This window comes from Drosophila novamexicana, unplaced genomic scaffold (genome assembly GCF_003285875.2).
Source record: "Drosophila novamexicana strain 15010-1031.04,08,12 unplaced genomic scaffold, DnovRS2.1 tig00000739-arrow-arrow-pilon, whole genome shotgun sequence".
Lineage (NCBI taxonomy): Eukaryota > Metazoa > Arthropoda > Insecta > Diptera > Drosophilidae > Drosophila > Drosophila novamexicana.
Genome location: NW_020824819.1, coordinates 2,258,867 through 2,279,928, shown reverse-complemented (window position 1 = coordinate 2,279,928; position 21,062 = coordinate 2,258,867). Strand labels below are relative to the sequence as shown.

Sequence of the window (21,062 nt, the reverse complement as noted above, 5' to 3'; positions counted from 1 at the left end):
TTCTTGGCCGATCTGGCAGCACTGTGGCATTAAGAGCAAGCTTATCGCAAGGCAATCAATTGGCTCCTAACAAGCATAACCATCAATAGATAATATTAATAGACGAATATTTAATAATAGTTTTAATATATAGAAATATTTAAGTTAATAGACATAAATACCATCTCTAAATAGGTGATTGCGTCAAAGTGTGTTGCAAAACAACCCCCAAGCCAGCTGAGTGTATCTGTGTAAGTGTGCGTCAGTATTACAGCGTGTGTATAAATGCGTGTAAGTTGTGTGCGTGTGTGCGTGTGTGCGTGTGCCTTATGCGTGAAAAGACAGCCGGCAAGTAATATTTTGTTGTTGTATTTTTGAAAAAAATAGCGAATTGTGCACGCTCTTAAATTGGCCATTTGATTGGTGCTTGCCTGTGAAAGCAGTTCTCCTGTGCAAACCAGTTAACGATGCGCTGAGCATTGACAATTAACGTAAAAGCCACAGTCGATTGTCGCAACAACAACTGCGATAGTGGCTCTGCCGCCGTCGTCGTCGTCTCTTTCCCCGCTTGGATATATTCAGTTGATGCGTATGTACACATAAGAGACTGCCCACAGAGCACGTGCACGTTACCCACGCCAACAATTGGAATCTAAAGATGCAGGACGTACGGCAGCAACTGCTTGACTGGCGATACCTGACGCGGGAGCAAATCGATGGCTTTGACAATTACAAGGTAAACGCTAGGGGCGGGAGGGGAATAACGACATCCATAATGATGGCGATCGCCTTTCTTTTATTAATGGATACAGTACAGCGCCATAGACACATCGCCGCTGAGCCAATATGTAATGCATCCCTTTTGGGATTGGCTTGTCAAGGTGAGTAGTTCGCATATTCATATTCATAGCAGCAAAAACAAAAAATCAATAATTCAAATAATGTATGACGCTTTGCTTGCAGTTCTTCCCGCGCTGGTTTGCGCCCAATCTGATGACGTTCCTGGGCTTCCTGTTTAGTGTGATGAACCTGGTGCTGCTCTCCTACTACGACTGGAATTTCGAGGCCAGTTCGGGCGAGGAGGGCACAACGCCAATTCCAACATGGGTTTGGCTATGCGCCGCCATCAATATATTCGTTGCGTACACCCTGGACGGCATTGATGGCAAGCAGGCGCGTCGCATTGGCCTGTCCGGGCCGCTGGGCGAGCTGTTTGATCATGGCCTAGACTCGTACACGGCCATGATTATACCCACATGCCTCTACAGCATATTTGGCCGGAGCAGAGTCTACTCAGTGCGCCCGATGCGCATGTACTACGTCTGCCTAACGGTCTATTTCAACTTCTTCGTGTCGCACTGGGAGAAATACAATACGGGCATATTGTATTTACCGTGGGGCTATGATCTCAGCATGTGGGGCAGCACGGCCATGTACATGTTTACGTGGTGGATGGGCTTCGAGCGCTGGAAATTCGAGCTATCGTTGGGCGCCCTGGGCACCATTCCTCTGGGCAATGTCATGGAGGCAGTACTGCATGTCAGTGCCATGGCCAATCTGCCTCTCGTAATTATCAACGTCTACAAGTGAGTCTCAAATCGATAAACGCCGTGCTCCACAATATATTCCCGTGGTTATTTACAGCTCGTATGCTCAGCGCACCGGCCGATTATTGTCGCCATGGGAGGCGCTGCGTCCGATGTGGCCATTTATAACTTACTTTGTCCTGCTGTTGCTCTGGCCCTTTTTGTCGCCCAACGATATTATGGAAAGGGATCCGCGCGCCATGTTCATGCTAAGCGGCACAATTTTCTCCAACGTTAGCGTAAGTCTGTTGCCTAATCACACACATATCATTTAGAATGTTATTTTTGGAACTACTTGGCAAGCACAATGTGGGTCATTACCGATCTCACAATTTTTGCCACCAACCTGCCTTCCAATCACCACGCTGCTATCGTCTATAAACAGTGACTCATGTTAGATATAAGGGTGCGTTGGTCTATTCGTCATTTGGGGGGTTTTTTCAGCTAAAAATGAAAATTACGAGTATATGAATAATTGCCTAGATAAACATTTTAATTGTTTTGGTGTCCGTCCGGCTGGTTAGATTAACCAATACATATTTCCAACTAGTTTTGATAAGGTAGTCAAAACTCAGCGATGGGCAACAATAAATATTATTTTCATGGAATTAACTTGGTGTATTTCGTGATGCGTTATTTGAGTACAAACTCAACTAAAAGCAACAGAAATTAAAGAATTACATTAAAAATCTGCAGTTCAAAGCAGAACTCGCTAATCGAGAGATATCTTTTCCAAAAAGCTGAAATATCTTAAATGAATTTTGAATATAGATGGGATGAAAATTATTTAGAAAATATAACCCGTTTTTGACCTCCTTGACTTGAATATGGAAAACATTGTGTAATATTGAGCATTCGAGTTGTGACAACTTTATTTGTATGTCTAAAGATAATTCCGATAAACACACATATAACAGCAGAACTCAATATTTACCTTAAGGTATTTCAATTTCAAGTCTTAAGCTATCGGTCAGGTGTCGTTAATTATTAGATTTCGATCAAATTTAGTCAAACTGATAACAAAGTCATAAAGTCTTTTCCCAATATTTGATAATTGATATTTATTGATGTTAAAGCTATCAGAAGGGAAATAACCTGAACTGCCATAGGCAAGCGAGTACTTAAATGGGCCCTATTACATATAATTAAGTATATAACCAATATACCCTTACCAATTGGATTAGCTTTGACAAGTGTATACAAATTGGTGACAATTTCGTAGCCAAAGTTTCAGACGTCAGTTTAGGCTAACTGAATTCAGTGACACATTCTCTCAAAAAACGAGCACACCTTAAGGGAAAACACTTGAAAGAAAGATTTTAAAAATATGCCACCATTTTGCTGTGGTGGTCGGCGCTGTGCCACGCAAAAATTAGAGGATGGGGATGAGCAGGCAGAGTCCCCGATAACCGTCACGGAAGCGGAGAGTCCGTTGACCCTCAAGTTCTATGCCCGTCACGATTGGCCATACTTCAACTGCACCGATGACCAGCTGCGTCGGATAAGTGAAAAGTTCAATCAAAAAGGCCCAGGCCATGCAGATGGTGCCCAGCCAACAGAGAAGCCCAAAACGTACGATCCGAAGCATGCCACAGCACAGCCGCTGACAGAGAATCAAATTTATGGCTGGTATCACCATCGCGCCTATCGCTACCAGCAGGAGGATCGCGGCATTCACGTTTTTCCGCGCGAAGCTGATCCGCTCATCAGGCTGATCCTGGAAACCAATTTAATGGCTAAGGGTTAAGGGCAATCGAAGCAAACAGCTTACCAAGCGACTACAAGAAAGAGGCTTCAGATATGAATTTCTTAGCATTTTTTAACGATTTATACGTACCTATTTTGATATTTTAGTATATTGCGAAAAAATATACTGAGATTAGCCACACATTAGTTGAGTGCAGCTCAAAAGACCAAAACTCACAATTTAATTGCATTTCTTTTTATACCCTGAACCCATTCAAAATGGGTATAAGGGTATTATGTATTTGTGCAAAATCCAAATGTATGTATCAGGCAGAAGGAAGCTTCTCCGATCCCATAAAGTATATATATTCTTGATCAGCATCAATAGCCGAGTCGATCTAGCCATGTCCGTCTGTCTGTCCGTCCGTCCGTCCGTGCGTATTTATGAACGCAAGGATCTCGGAACCTATAAAAGCAAGAGACTTGAAATGCTAGATGTAGATGCTCCTAGTTCCCGCGCAGATCGAGTTTGTTTCCGATAATCGATGACTTACTCCGTTTCCAAGCAATCGATAAAAATCGATATCGATATCCTGTTTTTTGGGCAATTTTGGTAAATAATAAGAGCTAGAGTCACCAAACTTGACATATAGCTTCTAAAATAGAATATATAAATGCATTTGATGTTGGAAGAAGAGGGTTCAGGGTATCCCCTAGTCGGGAGCTCCCGATTAGAACCTCTTACTTGTTTAAAGTCTTGGATATTCAATAACAATGCGATGTCCGCTTTTGCAATCCGATTTTACATTACAGTAAAAAAGAGAAGGGCCATCGACTGACTTTTCTTAAGGCCAGCTAGATGATATAGTTGTCCGATTTTGTTAAACATTTGCTCTTACGTGGGGAGCATAGTGAATCTAGTAAATGGCAATTTTTTTAGACCAAAAAACTTAATTTTGACCAATCTTTCCCATCCTTTTTCAATAATTGTGCTCCGATCCGGCTGATTCCAACATAATTATGTGCCACTTTTCCTGACGAGAACTCAATTAACTTGGGTGTTAATATTGATCGAGAATATATATTTGTACTTCGTATATATAATGCGATATCTTCGATCCTGATAAGCATTTGCTCAAATGTAACTTGCCTATGCTTAGAAAACAAATGTGGCATACACGGGCTCGACTTGTAACAGACCTGGGAGAACAGACCTTTCTCGACTGTAGTTACGGATTATGAATTTTGATTTAATACGATGTAGACATGGTGTTCAGCAAGGAATTAAAAGTGTTCTTGTCATAAGTGACCGACTTTTGAATACCCTGAAACTTCTACCAACACCAAATGCAGCTCGCAGAAAGTCAACATGTGTCTAGTTTAAATATTTTATATTTTGAGACTGGGAATGGGTTATCCAAAGAATCAAACATAAATGATTTGTATTAACTATACTAGAATTTTGGTGTGTCTAGCACTAGAAGGACGTCCCTTCAAAATGTCTAGCTTTTTAGGTCTTGAGATTGACCTCAGCAACTGATCAAGAATGAATATTCTCTATGGGAGGAAGGTACTTGCTTTTACATGATTTGCACAAAAAATAACAATACTATTTTAAGTCATTTCCAATGGGTTAAGCGCATAAATATGTCAAGAGTAAAGTTTGATCGTTTAGACCTGGAAATATGCTGTCATATTTTCGTTTTGTATCGACTGAGACACATAGAATAACACACACAAAAGGAAAATTTTGAAAAGATGCCACCGTTCTGCTGTGGCGGTCGGCGCTGTGCCAAGGATAAACGTAGTGGACAGGATGCTGGCCACACCAGGTCTCCGATAAGTGCAACAGATGCTGAGCGTCCGCTGACTCTCAAGTTCTATGCCCGGCACGATTGGCCGTACTTCAACTGCACCGATGAGGAGATTCGACGGATGCATGAAAAGTTCGATCGGGATAGTCCGAGTGAAGGAAACGTGGACGGTGCTGACAAGCCAAAGGACACCGACGCCGAAAAACAGTATGTGCCAAAGCATGCCACAGCCCAACCCCTGACAGAGAATCAAATTTATGGCTGGTATCAGCATCGGGCCTTTCGCTACTTGAAAAAGGATCGCGGCATCTTCGTATTTCCGCGCGAAGGTGATCCGTTGATTAAGATGATCCAAGCTGCCAATCAAATGGCCCGCTAAGCATAGCCTGGAAAAGGAGCTCCAAAACTTTGGACGACAAGACAACCCTTTCCTTTTCCTATTCACGAAATTCATTGTCAGATTTTATATAAAATTAGTAAAAACTGACATTTATTTGGGGGGTTACATAAAGAAAATATATCTATATTAGTTCGGCAATTCAGGAATCAAATTAAATCAAAGATAAAATAAATAAATGGCTATCTATTTGACACTTTCTATTACTTGAGCCAGGAGGAGACATTTGTCGCCTCAGTTATCTCAGGGTTCTGCTCTCCTTCCTCGATAAGATCAAGCACTTGGGGAGCTCTCCGAATGCTGCCTCACTTTTGTGAAATTCCTTTTAATTAATATTAATTATATCCATTTCAATTATGCATCTTACAGTGCCGTCTGATTGTGTCCCAAATGTCTGTCACACGCGCCGAGGCCTGGCACTGGCAGACGCCCATGTTCGTGCTGTCCATGCTGGTGAGCTTGTGGCTTCCGGCGCTGGAGCGGCCGCTGCTCTACACGCTGCTCATTGTGACCACCTTGACGCATTGGCACTACGGCGCCAGCGTGGTGAATCAGATGTGCGAGCACTTCAATCGCGTTTGCTTCACTGTGCACAAACGAGTGGAGTATCAGGCCACGAATCCCGAGGAGACATTGCAGGAGCGCAAGGAGGCTCCGACGACAGCACTCAAGCAGGATTAGGCTAAACACATTTGGTCAAATTTCTGGCTGTGTTTCGATTATCCGGGAGGCTGTCGAACCCTGTGTGCGATGTGAGATTCTACGTAAATATTTGTGCTACTTAACGCTTTCTCAACCAAATGCTCGGGTAGCAAGGACCTTGAGTTACACTATCTGGATATACTTGTAAATTGACTTAGCTATTCCTTTTATTAATGTTTATTGGAAAACAAAAACTCGCTTATCCCAGAGTATTCCATCTTAAATGTGTAATCGATAATTATCGGTCGATTAATTGCAGCACTCTCCTTGGAACAGGTTTTGGCTTACAACTGGGAGAACTATCCGAATCATTTGCACGTTAATCAACACTCATCTTACATTTAAATTGTATTTAAGATTAAACACAATTCTTAAAGGCTTGATTCGGTCATAAAATACCCTCGCATCGTTTTCCCTGTAAACAATCTAATTATTAAATTATTTATATGCCAATGTTTTATATTCATTGTCGTATGACTTTCAATTCTAGTATAATGGCATAGCTTGAATGTGCTTAATTTATTTGAATTATTTTGTAATTGTTATATTTTATATTGTGCTTAAACCAGAGGCCCACACAAAAATACAACAAATTCTAGCCGAATGCGACAGACATGACATGTTTAATTAAGACAACCGCCAAGACCTCTAATTATTTTATCGCATACTATGTAATTATTATTTAAACACATAATTATGTATACTACTTAATATGTGGTCGCTGTATTCGCCACAAATTGAATTAATTATGTTTAACTGTAAATGTCGCTTCCCCCTCCCTGAAACTGTGCAAAAGACAAGACAACATTTAAAAATAATAATAAACTATATTTTAGTAAACGCGATTAACGAGTGTAGTGCTGCGAATAGTTTTTCTAGAAGCAATCTAATAAAAATTAGATGGACCAACAAGCAAGCGAGCTCGACTGGCGAATACCCTTTAGTCACTTTGCAGAGTAGAAACCAAACCGCAAAACATACCCAAATTATCACCGTTCTTTTCCATTCAAATTGTTAATCTCGTAAATAAACATATCTTCTGCTATTCAATTGTTAATGCGCACAAAATGCACCTAATCGAGTCCACACGACTGCCAATCAGGTTTGCGCAGCTGTCAACAATCCGGCGATCAATTTGAGTACGTGCTCGGGCGATTAGCTGGACATCAAAATACTTCCTCATTGCCTAATTGGTGTGAAAATCTAATTCACGGCCCACTGTGCGCGCGCTCTGAGAACGTAAGAGTTGCCGCCCCCTCCCCACTCCCTGCCGCCCCCTCAAGCGTACTAGCCTATGGCTATCAATAACGGAGAAGCAAACATTACGCGCAGCAGCAGCAGCGGCAGCAGCAGCGCGGGTGTAAGCGAGCAGCGACGTCGACGTCGACGCACGCGAGTCACGCATACGAAATGGGTACGACAACAACAAAAAGTCACAACTACAAACGAATAAATAAAGGCAAAACAATCAACAAAAACGGTGACAGAAAAACCAGAACGAGAACGAGTACGAAAAGGAGAAGGAGCAGAGGCAGATGCAAAAGAAAGCAACAAAGCAGCGACGTCGACGTCGCTGCTGCAGAATATGAAAGTTGCGCATGCGCCAACGTCGACGTCGATGTTAAAGCTCGCGACGCCAGCTTGAAATCAGTTGCGAGGCAGAAGCGCGAGTGTTAAGAACGAAGAACACGTCAAGCGGCTGTTAAATTCTCTAGAAAATTGTTTCAAATATGTTTGCAAAGACTTTCTCGCTGCTGCTGCTGCTGATGCTGCTCAGCGCAACGGCGTTGGCGTCGCAGGCGCCCTATTTGCGAGACAGCACAACCGAGTCGCTGTCCACCAGCAGCAGGCAGAGTCCGAGCCCAAGTCCGAGCCCGGCTGCCATGCAGGAGGAACATTTTCCGGCTGTGGCGCCGCCTCAGGCAGCGGAGGCAGCTTTGATTGAGCCACAGGTGGGTTCACTGCAGCCGCCACTTGGAGCTGAGGATGGACTGCGTCGGCGTCTCGTCACCTACGACCAGAGGCAGGAGGGACAGTACAATATAAGAGCCGATCTGGAGAACTTTATGATTGTGCTGATACCGCCCGGACCGCAGGAGGGTTTGAGCCTGTTGGATCTACTGACCAAATCATCCTTGCGTGGCGCCACAAAGAGCAATGGCAAGCGTAAACATGCGGATGCCTCTGCCCTGAAGTCCTTCTATCAGCGGCAGCAGCAACTGCAGCAGCAGCAGCAACAGCACCAGATGCCCCAGGCAGCATTGGGCGTGGCTCTGCCCGAGTTTATTGAGGGACGCACGCCCTACCATGTCGACATCTCTGGTGCTAGTGAAGAGCTGCAGCAGCAACAGCAGCAGCCGCGTTTGCATCGACAACAGGTAGATGTTTTGCCCCCGCAGCTGATTCCCATGCCGCAGCTGATCAAGCCGTATCATCTTGAGGCGGAAGCAGAGCTTATCCAGGCATTGCCACCTGTGCCCGCCAGTGCCAGCAGCAGCGCTGGCAACAATCTGCTGGAGGGGTTTAACCAGGCGGGATCCCAGTACTATCGCCATTCACGCTCCCTGCGTGGTGACAGCTTTTTGGATACCAATCGCTTGACGCCTGAACCCGTCGCCCGGTCCAATGCACGCTCCATCAGTGTTCCACTTTATCGCAGCGATGTCGCCCAGGCCAACGTGTTGTATCCGCCCATCGATGTGCCCGCCTACATTGTGAATGAGGCACATCCGCGCAACTGGCAGCTGGACGATGAGCCCACACCCATACTGCCCAAGCACTTGGTTGATGCGGATGTGCTAAGCTTCCAGCTGCTTGGCGATGCTCTGGCCAATTCCAAGACGCTCTTGCGTGACGGACAGGCATTATGTGCGCAGGGACAACGGCGTGACAGCTACGGCGCCTGTCGCCAGGTCGAGGGCTACTGAGACTGAGTTACTTTCCAGACTGCTAAGCAAAAGCGAATATATTAGGCTAAACATGACGATAAATGCGATTTTTTACAAAGCATTAGATTTAAGCTACAAACATATACACAATACAATAAACAAACAAAAAATTGAAATTCAAATTTAGCGCCAAACGTTCATGTTAATTGCTAATGTTAATGTTAACATTAACCATACACACAATTAATAAAAAAAAAATACTTGAAATTCAAATTTAGCGCCAAGCTGTCATGTTAATTGCTAATGTTGTTGTTAACATTGGGTGTATGTAGCCGGAAGCCAGTGTGAGAGAGTGCTAAATGTGAGTGTAACGGTAAAACGTTGCGCTGAAGGATAAACCCAATTGAATGCTATGTTAGATGACATCAAGGGGCCCAACAATAATAATAAAAACAGCCAATGCATTCACTAAGGCCAGAGCCATAATTTGCAACGTTGCAATGTTCATTTGAAAAACCTGTTTTCATTGCTCACAAAAAAAAAAAGAGCAACAGAAAAATGTAAAAAAAATCTTAAATGCAATTTCAAGTTTCTGATAGCAGCATCTTCCTGTGAGAATTGGCTAGAGCAATAGGTGCATTCTGTGGTGACCGCTGAGCAGGGTCAATGACCAAGGCTAAGCACACACACACAGCACAAACATGGCACAACAAATTTACCGTTAATACATAGAATAAACAAACCCCGGCCTTTGGTCTATTACAAGTAATTAGAACGTTTAACAATGACTCGCGCTTTTCTTTCAATTTAGGTTATTAGGCTAGAGTTGTTTGTACACATAATTAAGCAACTATCAATTATAAGTGAAGGCACAATTGAACAAATAAGATGAAAACTTGCATAGTTTGCGTTTGTTTATGTGCATTGAATTGTTCAGGCTGCGGTCAAAAGCTGCTCTAATGAAGGTTCTCACATTCCCACAACAATGCGGAAGTCTTTGGGCCATTGAACTGAACACAATCGGGTTTTTGTTAGCATCAGGCAAAGGCTCCTCTTCTGTTCAAGTCCAGACTTGTGGCTCATTCATCGCCCGCTGTCAGACGCCAACGGTCCTGCACGCGAATCGAAGCTACCAAATAAAATGTGCAAATTTACCAATCGATTATTTGTCTTGGTCTTGCTGCAATTTATTGGCTTGGCCATGGCCAAGCCTCTGAAGGCGCGCAGCAGTGCCAGCGATTTAATTGAGCTTTTGTACAATGATTATGGGGACTATGGCTATCAGTTGGAGGAGGTTAACTATGATCAACGCCAGAAGGGCGAGGAAAATCTCAAATTGCGCCTAGATGGCTTTCTAATTGGATTGCCAGCTCGCGATGATTCATCCTGGTTGGATCTACTTGCGGAAGAGTATTTAAGTGAGGGAACACAAATCAAAAAGTTTCAAACTAAATGTGTCTTCTCTAAGGTAACGCGCTGCCCAAAAAGCCAGCATCACCAGAATCTGGACAAATTTTTGAGACCTTGGCTGAAAAAAATATAACAGATGCGACAACAGCTCCAGTGGTAAATATGCCTGCGTCAAAAAAGGAAATCGAAAGCCGACAACACGCCAATGATGATGTGCCAAGCTCACCCCGGTTTGTATGATAATTGAATGCTTCAGTAATGTAATGAAGCTGATTAACCTTTTTCTTTTTTAGTACAAAGTCGCACATGCTGCAGCTTCTGCAAATGTTCCGGCGGACGCAGATCTAAAACGCTATAAGATATACTACTTAAAACGTTTAAAACAATTGCAAGTTTATTATTTGAATTGTAATTCATTGAACTTTTTGAAAATACCGCCATCGAACTAATTGTGAACGACCACCAGGGTTGATTTCCGACCTACTTTATGCAATTACCCAATACTGGGCATCGATACAAATATATAATTTCTAAAAAAAAGGGGTTCCCTAAAAATTCAATATTGCGATCGTCTTTATTATCCTTTTAAACTAGAAAGATTGACGAATGATAAATTGTATCGCTAATAAAAGTATTACAATAAAATTTATTAAAATTATGTTGTTTTAACTATTATGCAGAGTACACGTATCAATGCCGGTCAGCTATAGACTGGTAGTTACTTTTGCTCTCCCGCTTAGACGCTGTTGTAACTTACTTTTGTTACATATTTTGTAAGATTCTGCGGTTAAGAAAATTTAAATCTATTGTATAAATTGAATAGAAAATTCATTTATCCTTGGTATAAATGCCGACATTACCAAAGATCTTTACGAAAAATAATTTGGAGCCTGTTTCACATCCAAGCATCTTCAGTGGATAATGCGGTTCAACGATTTTTTTTTCCAATTTCTTCAAACTGAATTTCAAAGCCCTACGTAGAAGCCGCACGAATACGTTTTTTGGAATTTTGGATTTTGGAAATTCTATTCGGAACTGTGGTAAATTGGAGATTGCCATCCAATCGGCTTAATTATAAAAAATATTGGGTGATTTTCATTGATCTTTAAAAAGATTTATAATTTCAGCTGCAAGACTCACAACACGGAAGCAAAACTGGCAGAAAACGCTGATTTCAACTTCTGGTTTTTCATTCGATAGCCTTAAAACGTATTTTCAAATATCTATGCAATATATAATTCAATATGTTTAAAATAATACGGACGACTTATGAGTAGAAATTTGATGTCCACAATTTGAATCAAGTAACCTGGACCGGTTAATTGAAATATAAATAAATATAAATTTAAAAGAAACTTAAACCTGCACATAGATTATCTCCTGAAAGATATATAAATTAATGAAAATTAAGTAAAGCTACTTTTTAAAAATTGCGCCAACAAACTCACGTAACACAAACATCAGGGTTGATCCGATGCACCCAGCGTACAGTATTTTTTTTGCAATTAACCAACACTGTTGGCAGCACGAAAAGCATACACCGATTTCCAAAAATCGTTGTACTTAAGACCAGCTTGGCATTACTATTCGTTTTTACGTACCACTTCATAGACAATTAGGTGGCCAGAGAGTGATTTGCAATATTTTTGTGCAGCGAAGAATATTCAAGAACCTTCGTGTCCCGCACACGACTGACAAAACCAGTATAAAAGCCGAACCTGCTGCCGTACGATTGTATACACAAAGAACGAGTGCGACGCAATAGACGACATAGACAAAAATTGCAAAACAAGTAATAGCAACTAAAATTAGTTAAAACGCACAGTCGCTGTCTACATTTTCTGAGTTACAAATAAAATATAAAGAAAAGGAGTTCAATATGCCTGAACGATTGCTAAAAATCACCTACCACGATGCACCTGCTAGTGCATCGAAGAAGCTGAATGCATATTTGCGAATGCCATCAAATACTTTTGCGGTTTTGCGTCGTGAAATTGAGATGTACCTGTTCCAGGAGCGCGAACTGCCCGTTTGCAATTTCAGGACATATTGGATTGGTAAATATTAACATGCCGATGATATAATAGACAAGTCAAATGCGAAATAAATTAAATGCAATGTGTGCTTGTATAAGCCCATGTGTGTGTGCGTGTTTGCCTTAGCTGTATAGTATATATGTATGCGTGCTATGTGTGGACATCTGTATCAAAAGACATATACATACATGCAATTTACATACATACATGCAGTTCACATATGTACATGCATTTCACAAGCCCATGTTGCGACCCATTTGAGTTTTGTGTGTACCTACACAAGTGCACGCACACACATTCAGACATACATATGTATGCATATCGGTGCCTCCTTCCACCCAGTGTGATTCACAATAGTGAATATACTGATAACAATAGATTCGTTGGCGAAAATAAAAACTACCAAAATCGAATGATTCATTTTGCTTAAGAATTTTGTTTTGTTTCTGCACATAAACTAGCTTTGTTTGTAAATATAATCAGAGTCAGCTAGTCGGGCATGCTCAGCTTGAAGATACCCTGTTTACAGGGCTGCGAAAAAAAATAAAATTTAATTTCTTCCGCTATAAAAGAAACAAAAAAATACATTTAAGCACTTACAGCCGAACCGATTACCGGTCATGCAAATAAAACAACGTATTGTTATGCATTTCGCAATTTGTTGTAAAAAGGAAAATATTGGTAAATAAAACTTCTTATCTCTCCCGTTTAGATTCGGATTCTGATGAAATTGAGGTCATCAATCAGAATGACTATGAAATTTTCTTGGCTAAGTGCGAGAAGAATATGCATTTGCAGATTGCTGCCTGTCGCATCGAGCAGGCAGATGCCAAGCAGGCGCCAGCCTCGGCTCCAGCTGAAGATGATCCCACAAATTTCATTATTCACGAGGGAGTAGAGTGCGATTCATGCAAGGTTTGCCCACTGATTGGCTTTCGCTACAAGTGCATGCAGTGTCCCAACTTTGACCTGTGCCAGGCCTGCGAGTCGGCACACAAGCACCCGGAACATTTAATGGCCCGAATGCCCACTAACAACGGACCGAGGCTTATTGATGCCTGGATAACTGGTCCTGGTACCAGCTCGCGGATTCATCGACGCGCAAGCCGTCGCTGCCGTGATGACCCCATGATGATGAATCCATTTGCATGGGCCTATCCCCCGGCTGATTTAACGGCAAAGGCAGCTCCATCTTGCGCAACTGCTCCGCCTTGTGCTACTACTCCGAATTCGCCCAAAGAGAGTCGTCGCGAGCGACGTCATGCTCGTCGTCATGGTGGCGTATTTTCGAACATCATGGAAATGATGATGAATTTGCCAGAGGGCCACGTAATGCCTACTATAAGTGCCACGCCGGCTGCCGCCGCCGCCGCCACAGCTCCCGAGGCCAACGACAAGAAGGAGACCGCCTTACCAAAAGAGGAGCCAACTGTAGCAACCGCTATGAAAGAAGGGGCTCAAGATGCTGAGAAAACAACTGAGTCGAATGAGATCCCAGTAAAGGCATCAGTTGAGCCGGAAACAACTAATGCAGAAGAGCCCGTTGCTGCTCCTCGCAGTCCCAAGGAGCAGCCCAAAACGCAGGAAATTCCAACTGTAAACAGCACACCAACAACCCCGGTAATCAATCTGGAGAGCCTTGCCCAGATGGTTAATCCGGAATATATGCGTGCTGGCATTGAAATCTTGAACAACTTTAGCGAAATGTTTGCTAAAATGATAGACCCGAGTGAGGCAGCTGCTTTTGGCTGTGCCGATACCTCGATGGCTTCCAGGGGCTCGACAGCTTCTGAAAAGTCCGAACCTGGCGCAGAGACCGCACAGAACCCAGACAAACAGGCAACACCACCAACATCGGCAGCCGAGTCTCTTGAACGTCGTGAATCCCAGACATTGACCAGTGAAACACCAACTGTTCCAAAAGCAACTGCTGTCCCAGAAGCAGAGGCTGTGCCCGATCCGAAGCCAACTACAAATGCAGAGCCAGAGGCGCGGCGCAGTTCCGATAGCTTAGACCAGGACTGGCAAATGATTGACAACAGTGCTTCGCCGATGGCTAACGTTTCGAACTCGGATGCATTGATTAACTTGAGCTCGACCAACGCTGTCCTAACAGATGCCACAGTTTCACCAGTTCGCGACTTTGTGCAACTGGGTGAAATGCTGCGCCAGCACGTCAACGAGGAGCAACAACGCGAGCAGACAACTGCACATACACAAACTTCACAGGTGAATACGGTGAGCACCTCGACTTCAACTACAGGTGTGTCCACCAACAGCACCTCAACATCGACAACTGGTAATCCACCAGCACCCGAGGAGAAGCGCCAGGTGCCCATATACCATACTGGTAAGTAACCATTTCCGACTTGGAATGCAAACGATATTAATTCAAATATCGATCCATCCCACAGATGAACGCATTAATGCCGCCGTACACGCTATGATGGCCATGGGTTTTAGCAATGAAGGAGCTTGGCTGACGCAGTTGCTGGAGTCGGTGGAGGGTAACATACCTGCCGCATTGGACATAATGCACACATCGCAAAGTGGTCGCAATTAATTCCATTAAAAATTATCCATTTTAATCATCGACAAGTTATAATTGTTTTGGGCAGAATTTCTCAGTTTTTTGGTTTATTTCTGGTGAATTGTTATCATTTATTATACCAAACGAAAGTTACGCGGATATATATAATCTATAGTATATGTATGTATGTGTATATGTGTATGTGGCAATTAATCAAAACTATGTTATTCAATGGTATCGTATATTAAACAAATAATAAAAATTATAAATATATACTATATGTGCTAAACAATGAAAATGTATTCGATGACCAAATTGCCCAAATTAATAGCCGAGTTTTTCCGAGATAATCGTTAAAACTTCGCGCACAAATCTTCTGAATTCGTAGTTAATCGTCGTGATGGTCACAATAAATGTGAACAGCTTAAAGAGCCGGATGTGTTGTGCTTTCCATTGGCGACGCGCAAAGCCAGTGTTGTAGCTGAACATCTGGGAAATCATTAGTGTTGCAAAACTGCTGAGAGCACAGAAGCGATGAATGATCTGCAGCGATTTATTCGTATAGAAATAGAGCGGCAGGCCGCTGAGAACGCAGCCGAGAAGCAGAGCACATCCGACAATGCCTGCGAACGAGAGGAAGAGAGACAGAGAGAGAGAGAGAATGAATATGTAAATCAGCTGCGAGTTCGCGTGCACCTACCAAAGAATCCGTGATTACTGCGGAAATGCTTTACTGTGGCGCTTGGATCTTCTCGCTTGCGCTCGCGCTTTTGCCAGGTCTTGATGCCGACGCCGCCGACACCGATGCCAAAGGCCAGCAGGCCGAGAGCACTGTGCAGCAGATCCACATTGAATAGGCCCAGCCACATTTCCAAGACTCTGCTGTGGCGCACAAGCAGAGCTTCGCCCAGTAGGAATACAAACTGACGAGGCAAATATGTAAATACTCAATTTTTCAAAGGTTAATAAATAATACTTACGGCAACTGTGCAGTAGAAGGCGTGTCCGGCGGTATGCACCATTTTTAGGGAAACACATTTGTGGACCACGACCAGCGTAATCCCCGCGAGCAGTACGTGTGAGATGAGGGCACAGAAGCCAAAATAGAACCTCGCCGAGGATGCATCCAATTTGTCAAGCCCAAACGCTGCATTGTCAATTGTAGCATTATTCTCGATCTGATCCACAACTGTTCCGATATAGTCCAGCAGATTCGTGCTCTCGCAAACGTCCCGCAGTCCCGACGCACTACAGCCTTGCATAACTTTATTCAACATATTTCCGTTATGTTCAACTTTTATTGTCTAACAACTTTTATCTATCTACGTGCGCTGCTCACGTTGTGTAGATTAGTTTTTTTTTTTTGTTGTTGTGTGGGGATCTCCGTTCGACCGCGCGCTTCGAATGCCAGACAACGTTTAAAAGAACGCAGACTGCGAACAGCTGGGTGGCTCGGATCTCGGGGAACTTTGTGTGCAAAAACTTTCAAATCAAATGGAGCATGACTCAGCTGTATGCTATTGCTTGCACGTGCTTCACCTTGGCGCGTAAAAGGCGGCAGCAGCCCCCTGTTGCTGCCGATTGGCAAAAGTACACAAATTTTATCATGTTATTTTCGGCGCATTGTAAACCGGTTTGTATAATTAGTCGTGCAATTTGCCGTCGGACACCAGCTGACAAGTGAGTAGGCACGAAAACCGAGCACAGTTATTTGGGTCCACTTTAAAACGGTTCGTATGAATCATATCATTCAATGTTACGAAACTCTAACCAAAAGCGAATGGCTGATAAACGAGAAACCGCAAACCATAAGCTAGTTCCCTGAGCTGTTAACCGTTATAATTTAGCTTAACATTATTTTTAAATGTTATCAGAACAGCATGTTAACAGAACTGTATATGTGTGTATGTATGTATGTATGAATTTACTATGTATCAAGTGGAGCTAATTGATGTTTTCTCATAACGGTAACTATAATGAAGCATCTTTTAATTAGATCGGTCAGATGAATTATGAATTTATTGACATTGTAAGAATGTTGGATTAAAGGGTTTTATCACAGACAATGAATGATCAGAATGTGCAAAAAGTGCAAACGAGTTAAGAGTGCAGCAACAGGTTCTTCTATATTAGTTGTTTCCGGTTGAAATGGACATACATCACGGCTGGTACCGGCACCAGTTCCGGGTGCTTGTTGGCTGACTCGCATGCCCCACATGAATTGCATACTTTTCCCTCAAAAATAACGACAAAGCTGGGAGAAACTTGCAAATGCAAGTCAAGTCAAATTCATCAGAATCCGAATCTAAAAAGAGAGATAAAAAGTTCAAATATTTCCCCTTTTACAACAAATTGCGAAATGCATAGAAATACGTGACGTGAATTTAAATAGTTTGTTTAGCGAAAGACAGATTGTTTTATTTTCATTACCTGTAATCGGCTCGGAAGATAGTCATTAAATACATTTCTTTATTTTTTAATATATATAAATTAAAAGTGAGCTGCTAATGAGTTACATTTTAATTATTTTTTATTTTTACACCCTGAACCCATTAAAAATGGGTATAAGGGTATATTGTATTTGTGCAAAATCCAAATGTATGTAACAGGCAGAAGGAAGCATCTCCGACCCCATAAAGTATATATATTCTTGATCAGCATCAATTGCCGAGTCGATCTAGCCATGTCCGTCTGTCTGTCCGTCCGTCCGTCCGTGCGTATTTATGAACGCAAGGATCTCAGAACCTATAAAAGCTAGAGACTTGAAATGCTAGATGTAGATGCACCTAGTTCCCGCACAGATCGAGTTTTTTTTCCGATAATCGATGACTTAGTCCGTTTCCAAGCAATCGATAAGAATCGATATCGATATCCAGTTTTTTGGCAATTTTGGTAAATAATAAGAGCTAGAGTCACCAAACTTGACATATAGCTTCTAAACTAGAATATATATATATGCATTTGATGTTGGAAGAAGAGGGCTCAGGGTATCCCCTAGTCGGGAGCTCCCGACTAGAACCTCTTACTTGTTTGGCATGTCTGCGGTGGGATTATTTATTGAGATTGTAAAAATGTTGGTTTATAGGGCTTCATTACAGGCATGTCTATCATGCGTTTGCATCTTTATCAAAGTGCAAATTAGCGACAAGTATGGAAGCGTTTTCTTCTTCTTCGTTAGTTGTTATCAGTTTAACTGTAGCTTGATCACGGTGGCGAGGGGCTGAGAGACGATGAAGGATGGTATAAGTTATCCAGGCATCAATATATTTCGGTCCGTTGTTATTGGGTAACCGCACCATAAAGTGCTCCGGGTGCTTGTGTGCCGACTCGCAGGCCTGGCACAGGTCAAAGTTGGGACACTGCATGCACTTGTACCGAAAGCCGACCAGTGGACAGGCCTTGCAGGAATCGCACTGTATTTTATTATGAACAATGAAGTTTGTGGGATCATCTACAGCCGGACTCGGCGCTGGCGCCTGCTTGACATCTTCCTGTTCGACGTGACAGGCAGCAATGTGCAAATGCATATTCTTCTCGCACTTAGCCAAGAAAATTTCATAGTCATTCTGATTGATGACCTCAATTTCATCAGAATTTGAATCTAAACGAGAGAGATAAGAAGTTTAAATCAGTTTGCAGTTGGCAGCCCTGTAAACAGGATATCTCAAGTCGAGCACTCCCGACTAGCTGACTCGATTTCTTCAATTTAGGGAGCTCCCGACTATAACCTCTTGTTACATATATCTAGTGTATATTCACTATAGCATGCATATGTATGTGTGAATGTGTGTGACAAAACTCGAATGGGTCTGTGAAATGCATGTGTGTATGTTTATGGCTTTTGATACAGACGTACACACATAGCACACACACACATATATACTATACAGCTGACTCACACAGACACACTCACAAGCACTCATTGCACTTAATTGCTTCGCATTTTGATTCGTCATATATGTATGTACATATATATATCATCGGCTCTATGTGCATATGTGTGTATATTGGTTTAATATTTACCAATCCAATATGTCCTGAAATGGCAAACGGGCTGTTCGCGCTCCTGGAACAGGTACGTCTCAATTTCACGACGCAAATCTGCCAAAGTATTTGATGGCATTCGCAAATATGCATTCAGCTTCTTCGTTGCACCAGAGGGTAGTCCGTGGTATGTGATTCTTAACAATCCCTCAGCCATATTAACAACTTTTTTTTTTTTTAAATACTTTATTTGAATGTTAGAAAATGTAGACAGCGATTGTAAATAACTTTAGTTGCTATTACTTGTTTGTCTATGTCGTCTATAGCGTTGCACTCGTTCTTCGTATATACTTTCGCATGGCATGAGATTCTGCTTTTATAGTGCCTTTGCCAAATCATTCTGAGGCCCCCTATTTGTTTATAGAGTGATATCACTAATCATACATTACATAGATACGATAATCGAAACATGATAAGCCGCTACAAGGAAACCCCAAGGGACCCGAAGAGAGTAAGACTGCTGAGAGTGGCAGCCGAACGCCGGCCTCGAAAGCCGAACGATCAATACGAAGCCCCGCATTTCGCTCGGCGCACAACTGCGGCTGCGCTGCGGCTGATGCCGCATACGTGTGCCTCGCTCTCACTCATTGCTCATCTCATTCTCCCTGCCAGACATTGCATTGTAACTGTAACGAAACAACTTCGCTTACTCTGCAGGAAACTGCGTTGGCTTTCTCTCTTCCATATGATTTGTGCAATAGAACGGCATCGCTGGTTTTTATGGTTTTTGTTTTGGTTTTATTCTTTTTCAAGTAAATTTAATTGCAGGCTATTGATGTTTTCTCTTTTTAATTGGATCGTTATTTGTTGACACAGTCTATGAAAACAGGTGAACCGCACTTGTCCGTCGTTTGTACTTTGAAATTGAAAATATGCAAGTGATCATTTTATGAATATATTGTCATTGTGCAAATGTAGGATGTTGGTCAGAATGTCTGGCAAGCGTCTGCATCCCTATCAAAGTGCATTAGTTGTTTGCGCGAACTGGTACCGGAACCAGTTAGTTATCCAGGCATCAACAAAACTAGTTCCGTTGTTGGTTGGCGGGTATTCGCACCATAAAATGCTCCGGGTGCTTGTGTGCCGACTCGCAGGCCTGGCACAGGTCAAAGCTGTGACACTGCATACACTTGTAGCGAAAACCCATCAGTGGGCAAGCCTTGCATGAATCGCACTCTACTCCCTCATGAGTAATGAAATTTGAGGGATCATCATAGATGCCACAGTCAGCAATATGCAAATGCATATTCTTCTTGCATTCTGCCAAGAAGATTGAGTAGTCACGTTGATTGGAGATATCAATTTCATCAGAATCCGAATCTAAACGGGAGAGAGATAAAAAGTTCAAATATTTCCCATTTTAAAAAAACAATTGCGAAATTCATAGAAATACATCCGTGATGTAGTTTAAATTCAAATGTTGCTATGTTAAGCAAAATACTATTGATACAAAGCTAGTTTATGTGCAGAATCAAACAAAATGGATCATTCGCTTCATATGAGTGAATGTGTGGGCGTGCATTAGTACAAAGTTTGTTTAGGTACACACAAAACTCAAATTTGTCACAACATGGCTTTTGATAAAGATGTACACACATACCACACATACATATACACAGCTAAGACACACACTTGTGCTTATACAAGTACATGTAGCTGGCACACAGTGCACTTAATTTATTTCGCATTTTGTCTATTATATCATCGGCTCTATGTATGTATGTTAATATTTACCAATCCAATATATCCTGAAATTGCAAACAGGCAGATCGCGCTCCTCAAACAGGTACCTCTCAATTTCTGAATGCAAATGACTAAATTGATCGAATAGCAGTGGTACAAATATATTCAGCTTCTTCGTTGAACCAGCTGGTGCATAGTGGTAGGTGATTTTTAGGAATCCCTCAGGCATATTTAAACCTTTTTTTTTTTATTATTTTGTTTTGTAATTTTAGTTTATATTGTCGTCTATTGGATCGCACTCGTTCTT

General features: G+C 42.3%; 7 protein-coding genes across 10 annotated transcripts; 5 read left to right on the top strand and 2 right to left on the bottom strand.

Moving 5' to 3' along the window:
* The first annotated feature begins 118 nt into the window (after positions 1-118).
* Positions 119-7,334, top strand: LOC115763602 (ethanolaminephosphotransferase 1). Of its 3 annotated transcripts, none has more exons than XM_030706229.1 (6): positions 119-230; positions 367-715; positions 792-860; positions 943-1,565; positions 1,624-1,804; positions 5,832-7,078. In XM_030706229.1, exons 2-6 carry the CDS (start codon positions 638-640, stop codon positions 6,141-6,143), a joined length of 1,263 nt encoding a protein of 420 aa, XP_030562089.1. In that variant the 5' UTR covers positions 119-230; positions 367-637; the 3' UTR covers positions 6,144-7,078. The 3 variants fall into 3 exon arrangements, 2 of the variants coding, with proteins under 2 accessions (XP_030562089.1, XP_030562088.1); XR_004017920.1 differs by lacking the exon at positions 119-230 and having other exon boundaries at positions 278-715; positions 5,832-6,308; positions 6,373-7,334; XM_030706228.1 differs by lacking the exon at positions 119-230 and having other exon boundaries at positions 278-715.
* Positions 4,953-5,653, top strand: LOC115763604. Its single transcript, XM_030706232.1, has one exon. The coding sequence runs from the start codon at positions 5,010-5,012 to the stop codon at positions 5,442-5,444; it is 435 nt and encodes a 144-aa protein (XP_030562092.1). The 5' UTR covers positions 4,953-5,009; the 3' UTR covers positions 5,445-5,653.
* Positions 7,335-7,539: 205 nt separating the features above from the next.
* On the top strand, positions 7,540-9,252 carry LOC115763420. Its single transcript, XM_030705978.1, has one exon. It carries the CDS (start codon positions 7,895-7,897, stop codon positions 9,089-9,091), a length of 1,197 nt encoding a protein of 398 aa, XP_030561838.1. The 5' UTR covers positions 7,540-7,894; the 3' UTR covers positions 9,092-9,252.
* A 941-nt stretch (positions 9,253-10,193) lies between these two features.
* On the top strand, positions 10,194-10,810 carry LOC115763572. Its single transcript, XM_030706191.1, has 2 exons — positions 10,194-10,462; positions 10,756-10,810. The coding sequence occupies exons 1-2, from the start codon at positions 10,194-10,196 to the stop codon at positions 10,808-10,810; spliced, it is 324 nt and encodes a 107-aa protein (XP_030562051.1).
* Positions 10,811-11,980: 1,170 nt separating this feature from the next.
* Positions 11,981-15,266, top strand: LOC115763334 (protein ref(2)P-like). Its single transcript, XM_030705840.1, has 3 exons — positions 11,981-12,519; positions 13,211-14,848; positions 14,913-15,266. The coding sequence occupies exons 1-3, from the start codon at positions 12,342-12,344 to the stop codon at positions 15,059-15,061; spliced, it is 1,965 nt and encodes a 654-aa protein (XP_030561700.1). The 5' UTR covers positions 11,981-12,341; the 3' UTR covers positions 15,062-15,266.
* Positions 15,097-16,449, bottom strand: LOC115763335. Its single transcript, XM_030705841.1, has 3 exons — positions 16,009-16,449; positions 15,729-15,951; positions 15,097-15,651 (listed from the first exon to the last, which is right to left on the bottom strand). Exons 1-3 carry the CDS (start codon positions 16,303-16,305, stop codon positions 15,353-15,355), a joined length of 819 nt encoding a protein of 272 aa, XP_030561701.1. The 5' UTR covers positions 16,306-16,449; the 3' UTR covers positions 15,097-15,352.
* Positions 16,450-18,000: 1,551 nt separating this feature from the next.
* Positions 18,001-21,062, bottom strand: LOC115763414 (protein ref(2)P-like). 2 transcript variants are annotated; one of them, XM_030705970.1, is made up of 3 exons: positions 20,807-21,062; positions 19,052-20,392; positions 18,001-18,629 (listed from the first exon to the last, which is right to left on the bottom strand). In XM_030705970.1, exons 2-3 carry the CDS (start codon positions 19,227-19,229, stop codon positions 18,136-18,138), a joined length of 672 nt encoding a protein of 223 aa, XP_030561830.1. In that variant the 5' UTR covers positions 19,230-20,392; positions 20,807-21,062; the 3' UTR covers positions 18,001-18,135. The 2 variants fall into 2 exon arrangements, with proteins under 2 accessions (XP_030561830.1, XP_030561831.1); XM_030705971.1 differs by lacking the exon at positions 20,807-21,062 and having other exon boundaries at positions 19,052-20,440.